Genomic DNA, 19,055 nt, shown 5'->3' with positions numbered 1-19,055 from the left:
TCTGATTTTGTGGTCACTCTTTTGGTTTGGCACTCAAACAAATTACCTATTTTACACTTGAAACGAATGCAGGACAAACAAAACCAGAATACACTTAGCTGCAGTAGACAGAGCTCCTTAAGCTAACAGTGCAATTATTACCATAAAATACAATAAAATGAAAATAAGGATATTAAACATATACTACTTAAATTATGTGTTTGCCAATAGGCTCTTAAAGTACCTAAAGTGTGTCCCCTGAAGTGGACAAATATTACTTTTGCACTCAAGAATTACATGCTGTTTCACTATGAGAGGAAAATGAAGCGTCACATTGTTTCGAAGGCAGAACTGTGAAATATGAATAGTCCAAGAGCAAAACACATTGCAGAACTGAAGTAATGAAAAGTTATTTGGGACTTAATGAATAATTCTGTTCTTGCTACTCCTTGTCTTGCAATAGCACTTTATAAACAAATGTTTCCTTGTATGTGGGAAATATTGTTTTGAATAATGAGCAAAGATCTTTTCTCTACTGAAAAGCAGACTTTTTCAAGTTCACAGGCAAATCTGAACTTTAGTTTTAAGAGTTTTGTTTGCATTAAGATGAGATTTCGTGTTAAGAAGAAACTTCATATAGTTTAAACTTTATTATCAAAATGAAATACACAGTTGATAGATGGTAAAAAAAAACAGCACCTATTAGTTGGTTATTCTCTAATTGCACTAAGGTGTCTTAAACTTGACATGAAGCTTGAAATGATTGCCAAAGATAGAATAATCGACAGATACAAGAAATGCCGAATGACCAGACCTTATTCACCCTGTCTGCACCTCACTTCCCCAGATAGCAATGCAATGTCAAGGAAGTTGTCAAGGAAGAGTGAAGTTTCCCAACCTGACACCGGGTATTTTGGCCTATAACACCTGTCTTAGCTGTAGCATTTGAATCTGACCACTAGACTAAACTGACTATTAGATGAAAGGGCATAAATACATTCTACATGCTACTAAACAAGCAAATACAGAGTAGTAAAAAATGCCAATGTCTTGCTCAGAAGCTAATGTAGCCCTGAGAAAATATTGCTTTCAACTTCAGTGACTTTTAACAGTCGATTGTTTTTTTCTTCTATTTCAATGCAAAATACAAAAGGACCCACAGCAATTGTCACATATAAAAATAAAGGTCATTTGTGAATACAATTATGTAACTAGGGCAAGAAACTGAGAAAAATGCTTAAAGGAATTTGTGGTCATGGCATTTTCTTCAAAAATATAAAGGAAAAAAAATCTAGAAATGCAAGGCATTTAAAAATAATGCTGAAATGATGAAAAAGAACTATGTAGTATACTAAGCAGATAACCTTTGAACACAAGAGCAATACATTTTTACCACAAGAGAATACAGATTGAGCATCCCTCAAATTTCTGGGACCATAGGTGTTTGGGATTTTGGAATATCTGTATTTAGGCTTGAATCCATAATAAGATACCTTGAAGATGGGATCCCAGTCTAAAAATTCATTTTGATTTCATATATACTTTATACATTTAGACTGAAGGTAATTTTATGCAGTATTTTAATAACATGGATATGGTGCCTCATGTTATTTAACAATAAGTTAAGGAGTAGTTACATTTGTAGTCTTACAATTACGAACAGCCCTTTAAAGTCAACCATCTTGCTGATGTGTCCCTCTATGAAAATGAGGTTGATACCCCTGATCTAACCATAACATAATACAAGCATAGTATTATTTGCCTGTCACAGTTCTAAGCGCCTACCAGCAATAGTCATGTGATCTGCTCAATCAGTGTTTTACAAGTCCCTTAACATAAAGTATAGCAAGCTGGAACTCTTCAAGATGCATGGCAATACAATTCCCATTTGATACAGATATGATGGGCAATAGTAAGTGATAATGGGAGATGGAATCCCAAACACTTGATTAATCAGAAACAAGTTTTGAAAACAAGTTTACCTACAACAAGCTCATAAGGACTCCAGTGACCCAGCTCAGTGTTGACTAGATGGCATTTATTAGTGTACACATAAATACTGGTAAGATGCTAATCAAGGATGCATTTGACCAAAAATTTAAAGTGAGCTTTGGGGTTTGTTTCAAATCCAAGTAACATATGAACACTTGCATTCATTAGGTTTAGTAACAGTGCTAATACAATCATGATTGGGGCATTTACAATAATCATTCAACAAATCAAACATAATTTAAAATCAGAATCTTTTTAATTTCATCAAAGATCAGTAGCATTACAATAAGACAGACTTCTCCTTCTACTCTGCTTACACTGAACTTCATGGCAAAGAGCAGTTCAAACCTATCTTAATATGTTTGTCTAAATTAGAAAATGGCAGGAAAAACCTGCAGAAGCTTCTAAAAGGCCCGCATCACCCTCTCTACTCACAGAACAGTAGAACAAGACTGCTTAAATTTGCCACTCAAATCAGTGGGAAAATTAAGAGAATTGAGAATAATTAAAACTCCTAATTAAAAACATGACTTATCCCAAGAGCTAGGATTTAAAACTAGGACACAAGTAACAACCTAGTTTGGTCATCTGTGATGTAATAATCAAGATAACATAATGTTTTTAATGGCATCATTTGCAACAGTAGTTACTACAAGTCACTTCAACAGTACAATTACAGTTAAGCCAACTTAGCTCCACAGAATATTATTTTGGATGGCAGTGTAGTAGTCTTAAAACCTTTACACTTGGGGAAAGTTATTTATATAATTTGATTACCTTGTCCCCAATGAACTTCAATATTCCATGAACTACAGTAACATCTCCTATGCATTATGCCTCCCTTCTTAACACGGACTACTGCAATTCCTTTGTACTGTATTCCAGTAAATCTAAGACATGCCTTTTCTCATTTAAGGGGCTTCAATAAAGTGTGCACCTTAGAATCCACGTTTTTCCAAACGGACTTACTTCCAAGAGAGAAGAAGGAAGGGCCCCAGCCCCAAATGACTCTGCCAGCTTCCACCATTTTGTCCTCAGCCTGATGACTGTTTACCAGTATTTTTGCTAAGCAGTACTTCCTGCATCCGCTGCCTCCTCAATGGACCCACAGATGTAATACTTTATAGACTCATGCAGACAGGTGACTCGCAGGTTACTTCACACTCCCTCCTTCAACCCACAGGAAAAAATTGCACTACAAAGCCCCATTGAAACAAAAAAAAGTTATTGTGCATGCAGAGGATATTCTAAATGCTATACTATATTTTTCCAAAATTAAAGCTTTTAAAATGGACTGTGCCTTTGATTGCATGGTGCCTTACGAATTGGTGAAATGCAGTATTTTTTGTTTGCAGTTCAGTAAAAATCTAAATCAAAGTATAAAATATATTAAAAAAACGTATCTGTGTTTTATGCTATACCTATTTAATTCTGTAAATCCCAAAACAGAAAAACGTTACTCAAAATAAATATGGAAGAAAAATAATGAGGTTTTTTTTTTTTTACTGAAACAACCTACATGTAATTGTTTATGGGTTGCCTACTTTGGTTTCAGTTCACCTAAGAAATGAGTTAAAATGATGGATAAGTGAAAAAAACAGATTCATTTTCAAGCTGGGAATCTCTCATTAAAATGCAGCTCCTTTTGCATTTAGCCAGAAAACAAAACAAAGAGCATTCAGCTCTCAATTGTTCGCATACACGAAAATAATGCTGGATTTTTAAAAAATGAAAATAAAAATCAGGCATGGAAAAATGGACAATAGCAACAAATGTTTACAAGTTGCTTAAGTTTTGTTGATCAAATTCAACTTTTCTTTCAGAGGATTTTAAATGTAAATTAAATTGGAATATGATTTTTTCAAGTCTGATGAGGAAAACGTATAGAGACAGACTTGATTTTACATCTGTAACAAACATACCTGTCCCAGTCAAAAGTCCAGCACTCTTCTTTCGTGCATAAGCGCGTAAGTGGTTGGACAGGCTAACAGCACTTGTAAACGCCGCATTGCAATGCACACACGTTCTAAGCTTCACAGGCATACCTATCATTCAAAAGAAAACTATAATCCAGTTCTATCTTTCAAAGCAAACTCTCAAGCGTTTTGAAAAATTCTGTATTAAAAGTAGATTCTAAGAATATTCACTGCATCACAGCAACTGAATGTTCCAAATTCATGGCTATTATTTTCCTATGTGACATTTAGCACTAAACACATTTTTGGTAAGAAAACTGGAAGGTGTTGATTTAAATCCCTAACCGTCTTTGGATTTAACACTTATTATCTCTTTCCTGAAAATCTTCACAGTACACAGATTATTTCCTAATCCTAAAAAACATAATTCTATAATTTGAATAGCATATTTCCATTGAGAAGTTTCAAACTTATCATGTTCCCAATAAAGAAAATTAGGAATCCTAGTTGACAAAATGGTAATTAAAGTGTTTTTACCCACAAGACTGTAAAATGCTCAATACTAAATTAGGTTACTGATGAAGGCTGGGAAAAAAGGTGGTAAAGCACACTATTGCACAACTGTTAGACAAAACATTTTATTCAGTGCCTTTTATCTTCATTACTCTGAATGCGTAATCAATACTGAAAGTAATTTTTGCTACATCTTTGTGCTAAATAGATGATCAACAAACATCTCAGTTATCACAAAAAAGAGCACACAGTGGAACAATACCAAACTATATTATACAAAGAAACCACTACAATAATGTCTTCTGTACTTTGGTTCCATTCACACACATAAGTTTTCACCATCTTCATATATAGTCTTGGAAAGCAGTGAACAACTTCTTCATGATTCCTATAATATACTGGAAGGGGGAATGGTTAGTGGGGGGCACAACATTTTGTTGTCAAAACTAAAATCATGTCAGTTAGCAGTTCAAAAGAGTTGTTTTAGGGGATTTTGCAAGGATCTGCGGAAATGTAGATAATGGTGAACCCTATTAAAGTGAATGATCTCTGACCCAAGAATTCCAAAGAGTTGCACTAGAAAACACCAAGAGAAGACCATGTTTTGTCAGACATGGATAAATGAAACCGTGGATACTGGTTTTGCAAATATGGGGGTTATACTACTGAGAATATCCAGATGCTAAAGCTAAAGGTACATCTCATATATTTCAATAATGCTTGAGACAGGCCTAAGTAGTTTTAATAACTGAAGCAGCAATGTGAGTTGATTGTCAAATCCTATGCTAATCATAATTAGCATAGAATTTATTTATAACTCATATTGTTTATTTATAACCATTGTTATGCAAGCAGTGTTTTTATAGTTGTGAAACATAGAGGATTTGCCAGCTAACATTAAGCATTACTAGTGCAAAACAGCAAAACACCTCACATTTAGCAAGCCATTGAGCTTACCATTGTCTCCCAAGATTATGAGACTTGTCTAAGAGATAAGCTTTTTAAAAGAGATGTCTCTCATTTTAAAGGAACTTATTAAATATCCAAATACTGCATATCTACTTTTAAAAATGCTATGTTAACTGATCTTTTAAGTCCTTCATAGTAAGCTCAGAAAGGATTTGGTGAAGACAAGGTATTTCACCAAGCAAAAATAAAAGTTGCAACAGTCGAAATACCATTCACTATCTGGTGTCATATTAAATAACTTTAGATTGTAATCAGAGAACCAAATTTTTGAAGCTAAACTAAAAATTGATCCTACACCTTCAATTTGAAGTGGTATAACACAGCAAAAGGTCAATTCCACAATTTGTTTGATCATGTAAAACTCTCAGTAATTAAGCCCTGAGCTACAGAATTGTGATACCAACCTGGCAGTAAAAAAAAACCCATCAAAATACTACAGAATATAAATCAAGATCATGCACTTTCATCAGACTATAGTATATAAAACATTTATTCAAATTATACTGAGGAACTATTACTACAACAAAATTTGTACAGGGATATTGTCAAGGGTTTCCACTGCCCCAATCCATGACAGCCAAGACTAAATAAAGAATACAGTATAACTCCCATACCCGAAGGAGATACATGAAACCACACATGTTGAACCCTACTGAAACAGAACTTCTGGCTCAAGAATACTAGAGTCCCTCTGAGACCTTGAAAATGCCTAGAGAGGGCATATTTTATAGACAAAGGAAACCGTAGGTGGCAGTTCCATGGATAGAGGGGCGAAATTGTATTCTCAACCTATGCTGTAAACTATGATGCAAGTAGTCCAAAAATAAAATTAGTGTTAATTTTATCTACAATTACTAATAAAATATTTTTATGTATTCTGGCTGCCAGTTACCTTGATATAATAGATATAACCTAGAATAGATTAGGCCACACAATGAGGTATCCATTCATTTAGATAAGAGTTTATAGTCTTACTCTAAATAAAACAGCAATCTTAACCATATGAACAGATTTAATACACATTCATAGTCATTGGAAAGATAAAAAGGTTAGGTGACTGCCCCCATATTTACTAGATGTATGGTTATGTGTATCTTGGTTAGATACATCCTTAACCATTACAGAGCAAAAGCTACTTTCTATTCAAAGATCAACCTGCATATATGAAACTAAGAAAATGTTCACATGAAGCATTAATTTTATATTATTTATGTGGTTAGACTTTTGTAAAGGAAAACTCTCAGTTCCAATAAGAGTCTCAAACACTCTATCTATCTATCTATCTATCTATCTATCTATCTATCTATATTCTCAGTAATGATTTCTAGTTATTGTAATTGTAATGAAATAGTAGAACCGACTATAAACAAATTTCTTACCTGATTGCAAAGTCAAATCCATTTTTTGTGGCTGATACATCAAAGGACTGTCTTCATCTAATGGAAGAACACATTTTTGAACAAACCTCTTTCTTGCAGTTTGATTATGGATCTTTTGCGGAGAGATATCAGGATTTCTTTCTTCTCCTACCCTTTTATTTTTCAAAAGTTCTATCAGTGTAAGTGACTGATTTTTTTTTTCATCACGGAGTACTGATTTTGCTTCATCACATTCATTGAAGAAACTCAGCCCTTCTTCCTCTGATGCAGACACCGATATATCTTCAGTCTTTAGGCCATTGCGGTATGCTTCAAGAGGTATAACATTTTGAGATAAAAAGTCATCATTTGATGAAAGTTTCTGAGCAACAAATGGTCTGGGAATAACACGTCGACTGTTCAATGCCTTCAGGATTTTTTCATATTTTTCTTCATTTTGCATCATCTCATTTAAAACACAGATCGGAGATTTGTGTGCATCCCATTTGGTTTTACCAAGCCTTTTTAGGTGTCCTCGCACATGATTAGATAATCCAATTTTAGTGTCAAACCAACCACCGCAGAGCTGGCATGTGTGTTCTGAAGAGTTTTCTGACTTCTCAATAGCTACAAAGATAAATGATTGATTGATCAATTTGTCATATACTAGAGAGCCAGGCTGCTCAAAACAGATATATTAATGTTTCAACCAAGACTCAAAATAAAAGCTACTGCGACAGACAGGGTAAAGTTAAGCCATGTTCATTGTTATCTATGCCCCCTTCACCCTGCATATTAAACTCCACCCTCCAAAAAACTTACCTTTTCTAACTCGTTTAACTGGGGTCCCCGTCACAGTTCTTTTGAAATGCTGCATTTTATCACTTGTTGCAATCTGCTCAGGTGAGACAACATGACGGGCTTCGTAGCTTAACCCAGCTCTGTGAAGGTGTCCACGCACATGATTAGACAATCCAACACCAGTTTCAAAGGTTGCTGGACAATATGGACAGTTTTTTTTCTCAAGAGATAAGTCACTCCAATGAAAAACTGAGTTATGCTTAGGCAACGTTGTGCCTATATTTTCCAAATTATGAGGGTCTTGAAAATCATGCAGGTAATTGCTACCTTCTCCATCTTCATAATACTCAAAATAAAATCCATCATTTTGCTCATATCTAAGAGAGGATTTACCACCAATTTCTTCTTCCATGTTATCTTTAAATAAAGGAAACAGGTTTACATGATCCTGATTAATATCAGTGTAAGAGCCATCCTCCACAGACGGTGTAGTGTAATCACACAGTTCAACATTATCCCATGAACTTTCATCCTCCGTTTCATAGCTGTCTTTTTCCCCAGCAAGTTTCTGCAAAACAACAACAGTCATTTTATGTAGAAAGTCTGGATAACCGTCCAAATCATCTCCAGTTACAGAGCCTTCCCTTTTGGATCTTTTAACCAATCTTTTTACAGTTACATGCTTATCTTTATAGACTCTTGGTCTTTTTGCACCATAGTTAAGAGAATCCATATTAAATCTACTATGAGCATTATTTGAAGACAATAAAGGTAAAGACTTTGCAGCTTCCTTCTTTAAGTGTAAAGGATAAGGGCTGCTAGGTTTTTTAACCCTACGTTTTTCAAGTTTGTATCTATATAAATAATTACTGCTTGCTTTGGCACTAGCCTTTTGCTTTCCTGCATGATGTAAATACTTAGGTTTTTGGCCAGTGCTATTTCTATTCAAAATAGGTGTGTCTGCAGAGTTTTGACCATACACACTTACAGCTGACTGTGCAACACTTTTCCGAGCCTTCTGTATCCTGGGGGGTCTCCTGTGAAGTTTTGCAAAGTTACTTGACTGGAATGCAGAGCCAAATGGTCGTTTCATATCTTGTTTTAAAAGAGAGGTCTTTGGAAAAGCAGATGCTTGTTTGATCAAATGTTTAGTCCTGCTACCAAAATGTAAAGATTCATCTATGAAGTGACTTTTTCTTTTTTCTAATCTAAGACGGCTACCAAAAGAATCTATGCATGATGCTGGATGCAAATATTCCATGTGTTTTTTTAAAATGCTTCTGGCTGATGTAACAAAGGGACATAATTTGCACATATAGTCAGCTGACTTTTTGGCTGATTCCATATAGGAATCTTTCACTAACGTCTTTTTCTGTGCTTTTCTCTGGGATATATCTGTAGTAATCAATGAACACTTCACTACTGCCCCATGAGCAATGCCTCGATGACATTCAAGTTCACTTTCTGTTACTGCCATAAAGTTACATTCTTCACAGCAATAGTACCTTTTATCTTTCTCATGGGTTTTAGCATGCTGCACAAAGGTTTTGGGACAATTAGTACCAAATACACATTGTGGACACTGTAACCGTGCACTCCTACCCTCATCCTGAAGTTCTTTCAACTCACGAATTTCCTCCATCAGTTTCTGTCTTCTTTCCTGATGAATTATCATATGTTTAAGAAGGGAATTGCGGTCTCGAAAGGTCCGGCCACATTCCCTACATGCATAAGGCCTCGGAACATTTAAATGACGAAAGTGACTATTGCCATCCAAGTGATACATCATGTGCCTGTGCAGGTGCTTCTTTTCCCTAAAATTCACATTGCACTTTGTACAGGGATAAAATGATGGCTCATCAGTACTGAAATTAGAAGGAGTTTCTAAATCATCTTGTTCATGTTTATTTAATAAAGTAAAAGTGCTACTGTGATCAGGAGAAGTATCATCTGCACATGTATTACTTGGATTATAAATCAACTGTTGGATGGCATCCACAACTTCCAATTCCTCATCTGTTGATTCAGGCTTTACTCTAACTAATGAATAGTTCTGTGATTCTATGACTTGTAAGTTCTCATTCTGCTCCGAAAACTCAATATCAAATGAATCTGAACGGTCAGGAATATAATTTGATTCATTAAAACAGTCCTCAGTATAACGTGTTATTTTGCTAACATCCATCTTTCTTTTTCTCCTTTTCTGTACACCAACTTTAGGTTCAACAAGTGACTTATCTACAGTTTCTTCATTTGTCATAAAAAATTCTATGAAATCTTTTTGTGGATCCCACTTTGCATCATTGTCTGTTCTGAAATCACCTGTACCTGAGGAAGTGCCTGTTAATGATTTACCACCATCTTTTTCTAGAGAACTTTTGCTATCCTCACATACATCTACTTGAGTTACTAAAGTGCTGTCTGATTTGATGCTCTTTCCTATAGACGGCTGCATGTCACAAGAAATAGATGCAGAGGGAGGTAGATTTTTCACGGAATGTGTCTGGTTCTTAGCATGTGCTGCTTCAGGTAACAAAAACAAAGCCTGCTGTTGATTTGAATTTTGGGTTGAAGTCTTTGTGGAAAGCTGGAGATCATGTACCACCGTTGCAGATGAACAAGAATCTGCTTGATGGTCCACAGTCTGTGCAGTAGTTAATGAAATGTTGCCCTTTTTCATAATGGAAGTCTTGGCTAAAGTGGAGTGTGAAACTGGTCCATTAATAGTTCCCGCAGACAGAAGAAAGCTTTCACTAGAAGCAACAGGAGCACCAGTGTTTATAAATAAAGATGTCTGGCTTCCACTTAAGGCCTTTTCAGACTTGTCCATTGATAGCTCTTCAGGCAGAGTAACAGGGTCTTTCTGAAATGATGTTTCATTTTCTGGTGATTTCGGAATGCTACTCTTCTTTTCAGAGACGAAGCTGCTGTCATCTAGCAGTCCTTTAGCACCAATAGTCTCCGTATTGATCTCTGGCTCATCCATATTGCTGGTCTGCTCTGCCCAATAAGAACATTTATGCTGAAAGGAAACAAAAGAAATATATGAGAGTTTCCATCTAGGTTCCCAATAAAGGTAGTTTACACACACACACACACACACACAGGTTTAAACTTGGATTAAATAAATACCATTTACTGTAATATCATTTACTGTAAGGCATATATGACTGTCCTGTAACATATCATATATAGCTCTAAGTAGCCTGAAAGCAGTAGTTCCCAACCTATCTTGAACTATGAATTTTAAATTTCCATTTTATAAGCCCATACAGTCCCTGGGTTTGTAACTAGAAGTCATATATGTCAGATGTTTGTAACTTGAAGACTGCCTGTATTGGTATTTTAATCTTTATTCTGTGTTTTTAGTATATGTATTTTAATGGTCTTCTATTGTAGTTATGTATTTTAACTGTTGTACCCTGCCTCGGGCTGTGAGAATAGGTGGATAACAAATGAATTTTTATATTATTACTAGCCATCCCCTGCCACGCGTTGCTGTGGCCCACATGGGAGTTCTGTGTGGGAGGTTTGGTGGGGTTGGTCGTTGGTGGGGTTCAGAATGCTCTGTGATTGTTGGTGAACTATAAATCCCAGCAACTACAACTCCCGAATGTCAAGATTCTATTTCCCCAAACTCTACCAGTGTTCACATTTGGGCATACTTAGTATTAGTGCCAATCCATTATTGTTTGAGTCCACAGTGCTCTCTGGATGTAGGTGAACTACAACTCCAAAACCAAATACATTGCCCACCAAACCCTTCCAGTATTTTCTGTTGGTCATGGGAGAACTGTGTGCCAAGTTTGGTTCAATTCCATTGTTGGCGGGGTTCAGAATGTTCTTTGATTGTAGGTGAACTATAAATCCCAGCAACTACAATTCCCAAATGTCAAGATTCTATTTTTCCCAAACTCCACCAGTGTTCACATTTGGGCATATTGAGTATTTGTGTAGAGTTTGGTCCAGACCCATCATTGTTTGAGTCTGTAGTGCTTTCTGAATTTAGGTGAACTACAACTCCCAAACTCAAGGTCAGTGCCCACCAAACCCTTCTAGTGTTTTCTGTTGGTCGTGGGAGTTCTGTGTGCCAAGTTTTCTTCAGTTCCATGAGTGGAGGTGTTCAGAATGCTCTTTGATTGTAGCTGAACTATAAATCCCAGCAACTACAACTCCCAAATGACCAAATCATTTTTTGAGTGAAGGACATACATTGGCCTGATAGGTGTATTGTGTCCAAATTTGGTGTCAATTCGTCCAGTGGTTTTTGAATTACGTCAATCCCACAAACGAACATTACATTTTTATTTATATAGATTCATCATCATGATCATTGAAGCTAAGCATGCTCAGACCTGGTTATTACTTGGGTTGATGTTTAATGATTTATGTTACAATTGTTTTTAATTGCCCTATACTTGTCTCGTGATGTTTTGTATCGATGTTGTTCACCGCTTTGAGTCACCTGAGGGCTGAGAAAAGCGGTATATAAATAAAGTAAATAAATAAATAATAAAGTAAATTGGGCTGTCAACAAATACCAGGTGTTGTTAGGCTGTATTTCATAGAAAGGAAATGGCAAACCACTTCTGATTCTTCCCTGACTAAAAAAATCATATGAAATTCACAGAGTTGCCTTAAGTTGAAAGACAACGGGGAAGCACATACACAAATACAAAATATAATATACAGTTTTAGGAAAATAAATACTGTATATATTCATGTATAGGTCTAGACATTTTGGTCAAAATACTTACTCACAAAATGTGGGTTGACTTATCCATGTTAAAGTAAGTACTATCCCTTAACTCTTATATAAAAAAAAGAAAAATGTTGTTGCTTGAGTGGTGGAAGCATGAGCTTAGGGGAGTCTGAAAGAAACACTGAGCCCCACTTCTCTCTCAATGCTCCTATGAGGAAAAGCACCAAAAAGCTACCACTACTGCTCTTTTCCTATCCAGGTATTCAAAAAGCCAAAAGTGGCACAAGAGTAGAGAGGCTGGTGTTTGTTTTATGTTCTACTAACAGGCTCAGTTTTTGCCTTTCGACACTTTATTCACATAAAGTGGTGGTTCCTTTTTTTTGGATAAGAGTTAATACTATACCTAACATTTTATTTGAAAAGGAATCATTCCCTTTTCTGGGTGGCAAAAGGACCTTTTGAATGCCTGGGTGAGAAAATAACAACAGAAATGGCTAGAAGAGGCTGGCCCTCTGAGGTGGTGCTGCCACTTTCCCTTCTCCACAGAGCAACCCTCAACTTGTCCTCTGATCATATCAAAATCCATATTTCTAATCCTAATTTTACTACCAAAAACTGGGGAAACATTGACTTGAGTATAAGCCGAATGTGGGAAATGCAGCTACTGGTAATTTTCAAAACAAAAATAGATACCAAAAAAATTACATTAATTGAGGCATCAGTAGGTTAAATGTTTTTTTAATATTTACATAAAACTGCAATTTAAGATAAGAATGTCTATCTATTATTCTAACCTTCTTCAATGTAAATGTGCTTATCTATCCTTCCAAAAACAATAGAATAAAATAAATCATCATCATCATCATCATCATCATAAACAGAGTAAAATAATAATTGTAATAACAACAACAACAGCAACAGAGTAAAATAATAAATGATTTTGACTCAAGCATAAGCCAGGGGGAGCTTTTTCAGACTAAAAAAGGACTGAAAAACTAGACTTTTACATGAGTATATAGAGTAATCAACATTTGCAAACTACTCAAAATCAAGATAATAAATACTTAGGGGTACAATCCCTTGCACTACTTTAAAGTGGATACAATTTTCTTTCTTATCTCCAACAATTACACAAACATCCCATTTTATTATTTTCACTTTAAATATTTATTACATTTTATCTCTATAAAGAATGTCCCCAAAATTCAATAGTTATGATAATAATGCAGCACTCAGTATGAATTAGAAGATCAAATGCATAGAGGCTTAAAAATTGGTATGACAGGCTAATAAATAGCAACATCAAATCCTTAGTGAAATTAAAAGTAAGGTCCAAGTATCTCACATACCATCCTTGAAAACCTAAGACTAGAAATTAAGTTACAGATTTTGGGATAATCTTGTGCAGACGAAAGATTTGTATTTTCTCCAGCTTATTATACACAGAAGTAGACAAATGTATGCTCAGTCAATTTGAGCGTCTATATTAGCTTTTCTCAACAGGAAGCAACGTTGCTAACGAAGTGGTAAATTCAGTGTTAATGAGTGGCTTCACTGTTACCACCTCTGAGGTAAAACCTTTCGTGTTCCATGTTCCACCCATCTGTTCTGGTGTTAGGGGTTCAGAAAAAGAACAGACGCTTCCCATTTAAAGCAACTTTGTTGGTTACCCCCTGAACAGCAGGGTGGTAAACTAAGAATATTATATTTGCTTGGAGAATGCAATTATCATTATCAGAATGACTGTAAGAAAAGCTTCAGCAATTCTGTAAAAAGATAACAATCTGGTTTACTTCTCTATGTATGAATATTTAAAATGAATTACTATTACTACTGATTGTTGATTATGTTGATTATGCTTTTTATGATGTTTTTACATGTATTTTATTGTTTTACTGCTCCATGTTTTAATTGTGTTTGACTGGGCTTGGTCCCTATGTAAGCCACCCCGAGTCCCTTCGGGGAGATTGGTGGTGGGATACAAAAATAAAGTTGTTTTTGTTGTTGTTGTTGGTGGTGGTGTTGTTGTTGTTGTTATAGACAATACTATTTTTAGAGAATTATGCAATGTAATGCTTTTGTCTATATTACAGACAATTTTGTTCAGATACAATCAGGCCGAGTTAACTGACCTGAAATTTCAATTTAAATGAAGCATTTGTTTGTAATGTTTTTGAATATCAAGAGCTAATCAGAGGTTAAAATAAACAAATACACCCCCATCTAATTTAATAACAAGTCTATGAATCACTCATGAGAGCAGTTCCAATTTGACAGTCCACAAAGATAACAAGTGATAAACCATATTCTTTCTATTTAATCTTCATAGCTTCAAACTGAATTATACGGTTAGCCCGGAAAATACACAGCAACCCAGTGTAGATATGCCCTTAAATGTGTCATTATGGCAGATACTGACAATGGATCATCTAGCAATTCAATGAGTAGGATTACACTGGATTTGTTTAGGTTGGCAAATACAGCAAATGTAGACAAGTGGCTATGAAGAAAACAATTTGTCCTCTTGATCACTGTTCTTCTTGGCTGGTCACCTAGAAGAAGCTAGTTTGATATCAATTACAATGTATTATGAACGCACGTCTCAGGGGATGTTTTCCATCTTTTGTTTAAAATAAGTGGCGATATGCTTACTTTAAAAAAAAAAATCTTCCATGGACCCCTGATCTTCAACAATTAAGGACCATATAACATTTTCTGTTTGGGAGCAAGGTAATCAAGAGGATGTTTTTTTTTCCAGATAGTCTCTGATGATACCATTTATCTAGACCCATTTCAAATTAGGCACAAAATCGAAATCACCATGGTCACCTTAATGGATGATCTCCACATTTGGCAGGGGAAGCATGTCCCTGCTGGTATTTATTTATTTATTTATTTATTTACAGTTCTTATATTCCGCCCTTCTCACCCCGCAGGGGACTCAGGGTGGATTACAGTAAACACATATATGGCAAACATTCAATGCCAGTTTGACAAACAACATTTAACAGACAAAGGCTATTTAACTTTTTTTTCTGGCCGCCGGGGGAGCTGCTGCTTTTCATCGTCCATCAACGACACCGATGAAGTTCTTCCGCATTCCACATTCCCCGGAGTCTTCTTTCTTTATGGCCTCATAAATTAGTTAAATTTAGCCTCCCACGCAAGGTGGTACCTTATTTTCCTACTTGACAGATGCAACTGTCTTTCGGGTTGCAAAGGTCGACAACGGGCTACACAATGGCTGGACACCCACTCCAGCCCGGGCTGGCTTCGAACTCATGAACTTTTGGTCAGAGTGATCTTAATGCAGCTGACACTCAGCCAGCTGCGCCACAATCCCGGTGCACCAAAATTCAGGTACTCCTGAATTTCTCAGCAGCATTCAATATAATTGACTATGGTCTTCTCCTGGTAAGTCAGGGAAATTTGGAAATCAAGAGCACTGTGTTTCAATAGTTGCGGTTCTATTTCCCAAGCAGGTTGTTATATGGTATACTATTCTATTCTATTATTCTATTCCCAATGCCGTTTAACATCAACATGAAACATCTGAGAGAGATCACATGGAAAAATGGAGTACATGTCAGGGTCCGGGCAGGGCAGGTTCATGCAAGGGGATGCGGTCAGCCAAACAGCCTGAACATGAACTGTTGTCTAGGGCTTCTTCTGTAAGCTCAAAACATGGCTTCCTGATTAGTTACCAGTAAATCTAAGAGAGATTACATTACACCAATACTAAAATGTGTCATCTAGCTATTAATTAGTTTCTAGGCAAGATATTTAAGAGCCACTTAAACCAAGCTATTACAATGCATGTATAACACAGGCCAACTGAAAAACTTTTTTTTCTTGATGTCTTGGTTTTTAGGCCTGTTCCTGGGGTTATTTGGTGTACTGATTCAGAAAATTGCATTGGACAGACCGCGTCAGCTCTAGTTTCTTAAATATAGTAATCATGATTTTCTATGGGCAAGCAGATAGCAACTGGTAGATGGTATATCCAATCTGCTCTGAGTCCTCTTGAGGAGAGAGTGCAGAATATAAATAAATAAATAGTTCTGTATCTCAAAAACTAGATCCGATAGGGGACAACTGGTGCTATTTTTGGAATCAGTTGGTCAAATATACCTGGAAAACAGGTCTAACATTTGAGCCACCAAAATGAGTTAGCCAGTGTAATGCATTGAAATTCAGCCTCTACAAATTATAAAGAGGTACCAGCAACAAGTGTAACTTTCAATTTACTACAAGTCACATATTTGCAATGCTATCCTATCCATGTTTATTCAAAATTAAGTTCTACTGTTTGTAGAGTTTACAATAACTGCAGTCTGATTCCCTCAGATTTCTGAAGTCATAAGATTACTTTACGAGGAAGTGATTTAGTTAATCATCATCTTCTCCTTTAGCTCTTACAAAAACAAGAAACGAATTTCTTTAAAATAGCCCCCTTTTGGCATAAAGATTTCATTTTCTAAAAAGAAAAAAAATCTTAATGAGTTCTGCAGCTATAGCTATAGCTGCCTGTAGCCCTATAATGTAAGCTTTAAGAAATGAAGCAAAAAGGTCAGATCTGTCTTCAAGATGACAGATCATCACTTAAATGCCTTGGGCAAGTCTTATTGTCTCGGAAATCTCAAACATCAGTATTTTTGCAAACTATCAGCACTTGCTATAACACCCTTACTACACTACATCTTGAGGTTACTACAGCAGAAATGAGGTGATAATTGCATATTACCATAATTATTCTGCAATCCCCTCTGAGCAAACTTCCTAGGTCACTCATAATTCAGCTTGGATTCAACCTTCCTGTCATATCTATGCTGCCCAGTTTCTGTTCATTAAGATTTTTTAAAAAACAAATGTACTTATATTTTCTTTTATGTACATTATTAATTCTATTTACAAGTAGGTTAATATTCACTGAATATCTTCTCCATAATGGCAACCTTTTCTAAGAAGTATGGCTACACAAATTATAACAGTGTCCTCATTCAAATGCTAGCTCATTTAACCACATAACAAAATTAAATGTTATGCTAGTGCCTACTAGCACACTTATAGTTAAAGGTTTGTCAAACTCAATTAGAAGCACCATGAGTTGGATCCAAAGAACCATGAGCAGAAGGAAAACAGCCGCAAGTGTTGTTCTGCAAATGCTTCTCCAAGAGCTGGCAAAAGCACTGGTTAGAGCTCTACAATTTTATAATAGGCAGGTTGTATAGCAGTTCTCATGCTTCTTTTTGCACAACATATTTCTCTCTTAAACAAAAAAATCATCAATTATGTAGCTTCACTTTTCTCATGCTGCACTCTATAGTGAGAAGTAAAATAGCTATACCATTAACAGAAGGCACATTATGCATGTAGAAGTGCAGCTTTGGACCTAGTCATAAATTTAAAACGTTTAATACAATTAAGAGACTGTAGGAGTGGTGGTTAGTGCCCAGTGAGGCAGAAAACAAGGGAGCTAACTGTAGATGGAGCCATTTGTAGGTGAAGCCAATGGAAGCCACAGAATTGTCAGCGGACAGTGATTTCAAGACTGTACTGATAAATAGAAATTGGAATGGGTGAACTCATGCAGTACCAAAAGCACTTCTGTAAACTCACAATTTTGTTTTGGATAAAGATCAGTATACAAGAAAGGCAAAGTGGGTAGAGTAACCTCCAAGATCAGGAATGAAGAATACAGGGAAGAGAGAATATTTGGCTCATACAAGAAAAGTGCACTCCCCTTTGAACTTGCATTTTCCAAATCCAGCAGGATTCTATTATGCAGAAAAGCTCACTAAAAATATTTTTTTTTTGAAATAGAAACATAAACGAATAAGGGACGCCCAGTTCTGCACTTATTATCAGTCCTGCACTTCTAGCATGTCAGGTGCATACACTGGGGTAAGTTAGAAAATGGAGGAGAAATACTAAGGTTTTTGCCATTCCCAGGCTAACCATATCCCACATGCTTGCTCTAGAATCAAATGCATGGCAGTTTTTTTAAAGGGGAAGATTAGTGAGGCATTATGCCCCCCAAAGGAATCCCAACAAACCCAAAAGAGGGAATAGGGAAGATGAAAGTTTGTTTGTCTCACACCTCCCATGTGTGTCTGCTCCCATGTCGCCAACAAAGTGTGGAAAAATTTAAAAACCCAGTTTAAATAGTAAAATACAAAAAATAGAGATTTTTAATGGACTAGGGCATCCAAAATACTCCTCCTCTCTAATGACAAAATCTTTCCTGCATCCAATAGTGTATGGTTTTAAAATACTTCGGTTATAGAATTTATCTGACTACAATTAACTTCTTTCCTTCTCAGCCTAAGACAAAGGCTTTTCTCTATACTAAGCATGTTTAGGATTCATACACTTTTAAACTGAAATATAGCACTTGGAGAAATCTCTATTTAATTGGATTTCCTAGCAAATAAGACAAAACAGGTGGAGTCTAAAAGTGTTTGCCAAGGCTATTCGGAATAGAATTCTGAGTATGCTTATCTTGTGGTAGAACTCAAGACCACACGATGGGGAAAGAAACTATCCAGGTATAGCAAGGTAAAGAAATGACCACCCTCTAATAATAACAACTATAAATATATAACATATTTTTAGAGCTTGGCTGGGTCTCAGCCAAGATCAGCCCCAGCTCAACCCCAAACATTCCTAGGAGGATTTAATCAACTATCCTTTTGTGATTCTGAGGAAAACCATCAGGCCAGCCCATCATCTGCTTCCACTCCCTTCCCTTTCCTTTCCCTCAGTCTCTCAAATCTCTCATATGTGTGTGTGTGTGTGATTCCTTTAACCCTGTTGCCCCAAGAA

At 36.0% G+C, this 19,055-nt stretch overlaps 1 protein-coding gene across 8 annotated transcripts in view; it reads right to left on the bottom strand.

Moving 5' to 3' along the window:
* The window catches only part of ZNF644 (zinc finger protein 644), a 59,506-nt gene that overhangs the window by 12,208 nt on the left and 28,243 nt on the right, over positions 1-19,055 (bottom strand). For 4 of the 8 annotated variants that reach the window (XM_060773903.2, XM_060773904.2, XM_060773905.2 and 1 more), the window contains 3 exons: positions 7,550-10,550; positions 6,749-7,354; positions 3,894-4,016 (listed from right to left, as the gene is read on the bottom strand). In XM_060773903.2, the coding sequence (XP_060629886.2) occupies positions 3,894-4,016; positions 6,749-7,354; positions 7,550-10,514 (3,694 nt within the window). In that variant the 5' untranslated portion in view covers positions 10,515-10,550. Of the gene's footprint in view, positions 1-3,006; positions 3,167-3,893; positions 4,017-6,748; positions 7,355-7,549; positions 10,551-19,055 lie in introns of those variants that run through there. The other 4 variants (XM_060773908.2, XM_060773907.2, XM_060773910.2 and 1 more) reach the window with 3 other exon arrangements.

The sequence above is a fragment of the Anolis sagrei genome, chromosome 4, assembly GCF_037176765.1.
Source record: "Anolis sagrei isolate rAnoSag1 chromosome 4, rAnoSag1.mat, whole genome shotgun sequence".
Classification (NCBI taxonomy): Eukaryota; Metazoa; Chordata; class Lepidosauria; order Squamata; family Dactyloidae; genus Anolis; species Anolis sagrei.
This window is presented reverse-complemented; position numbering and strand designations above follow the sequence as displayed.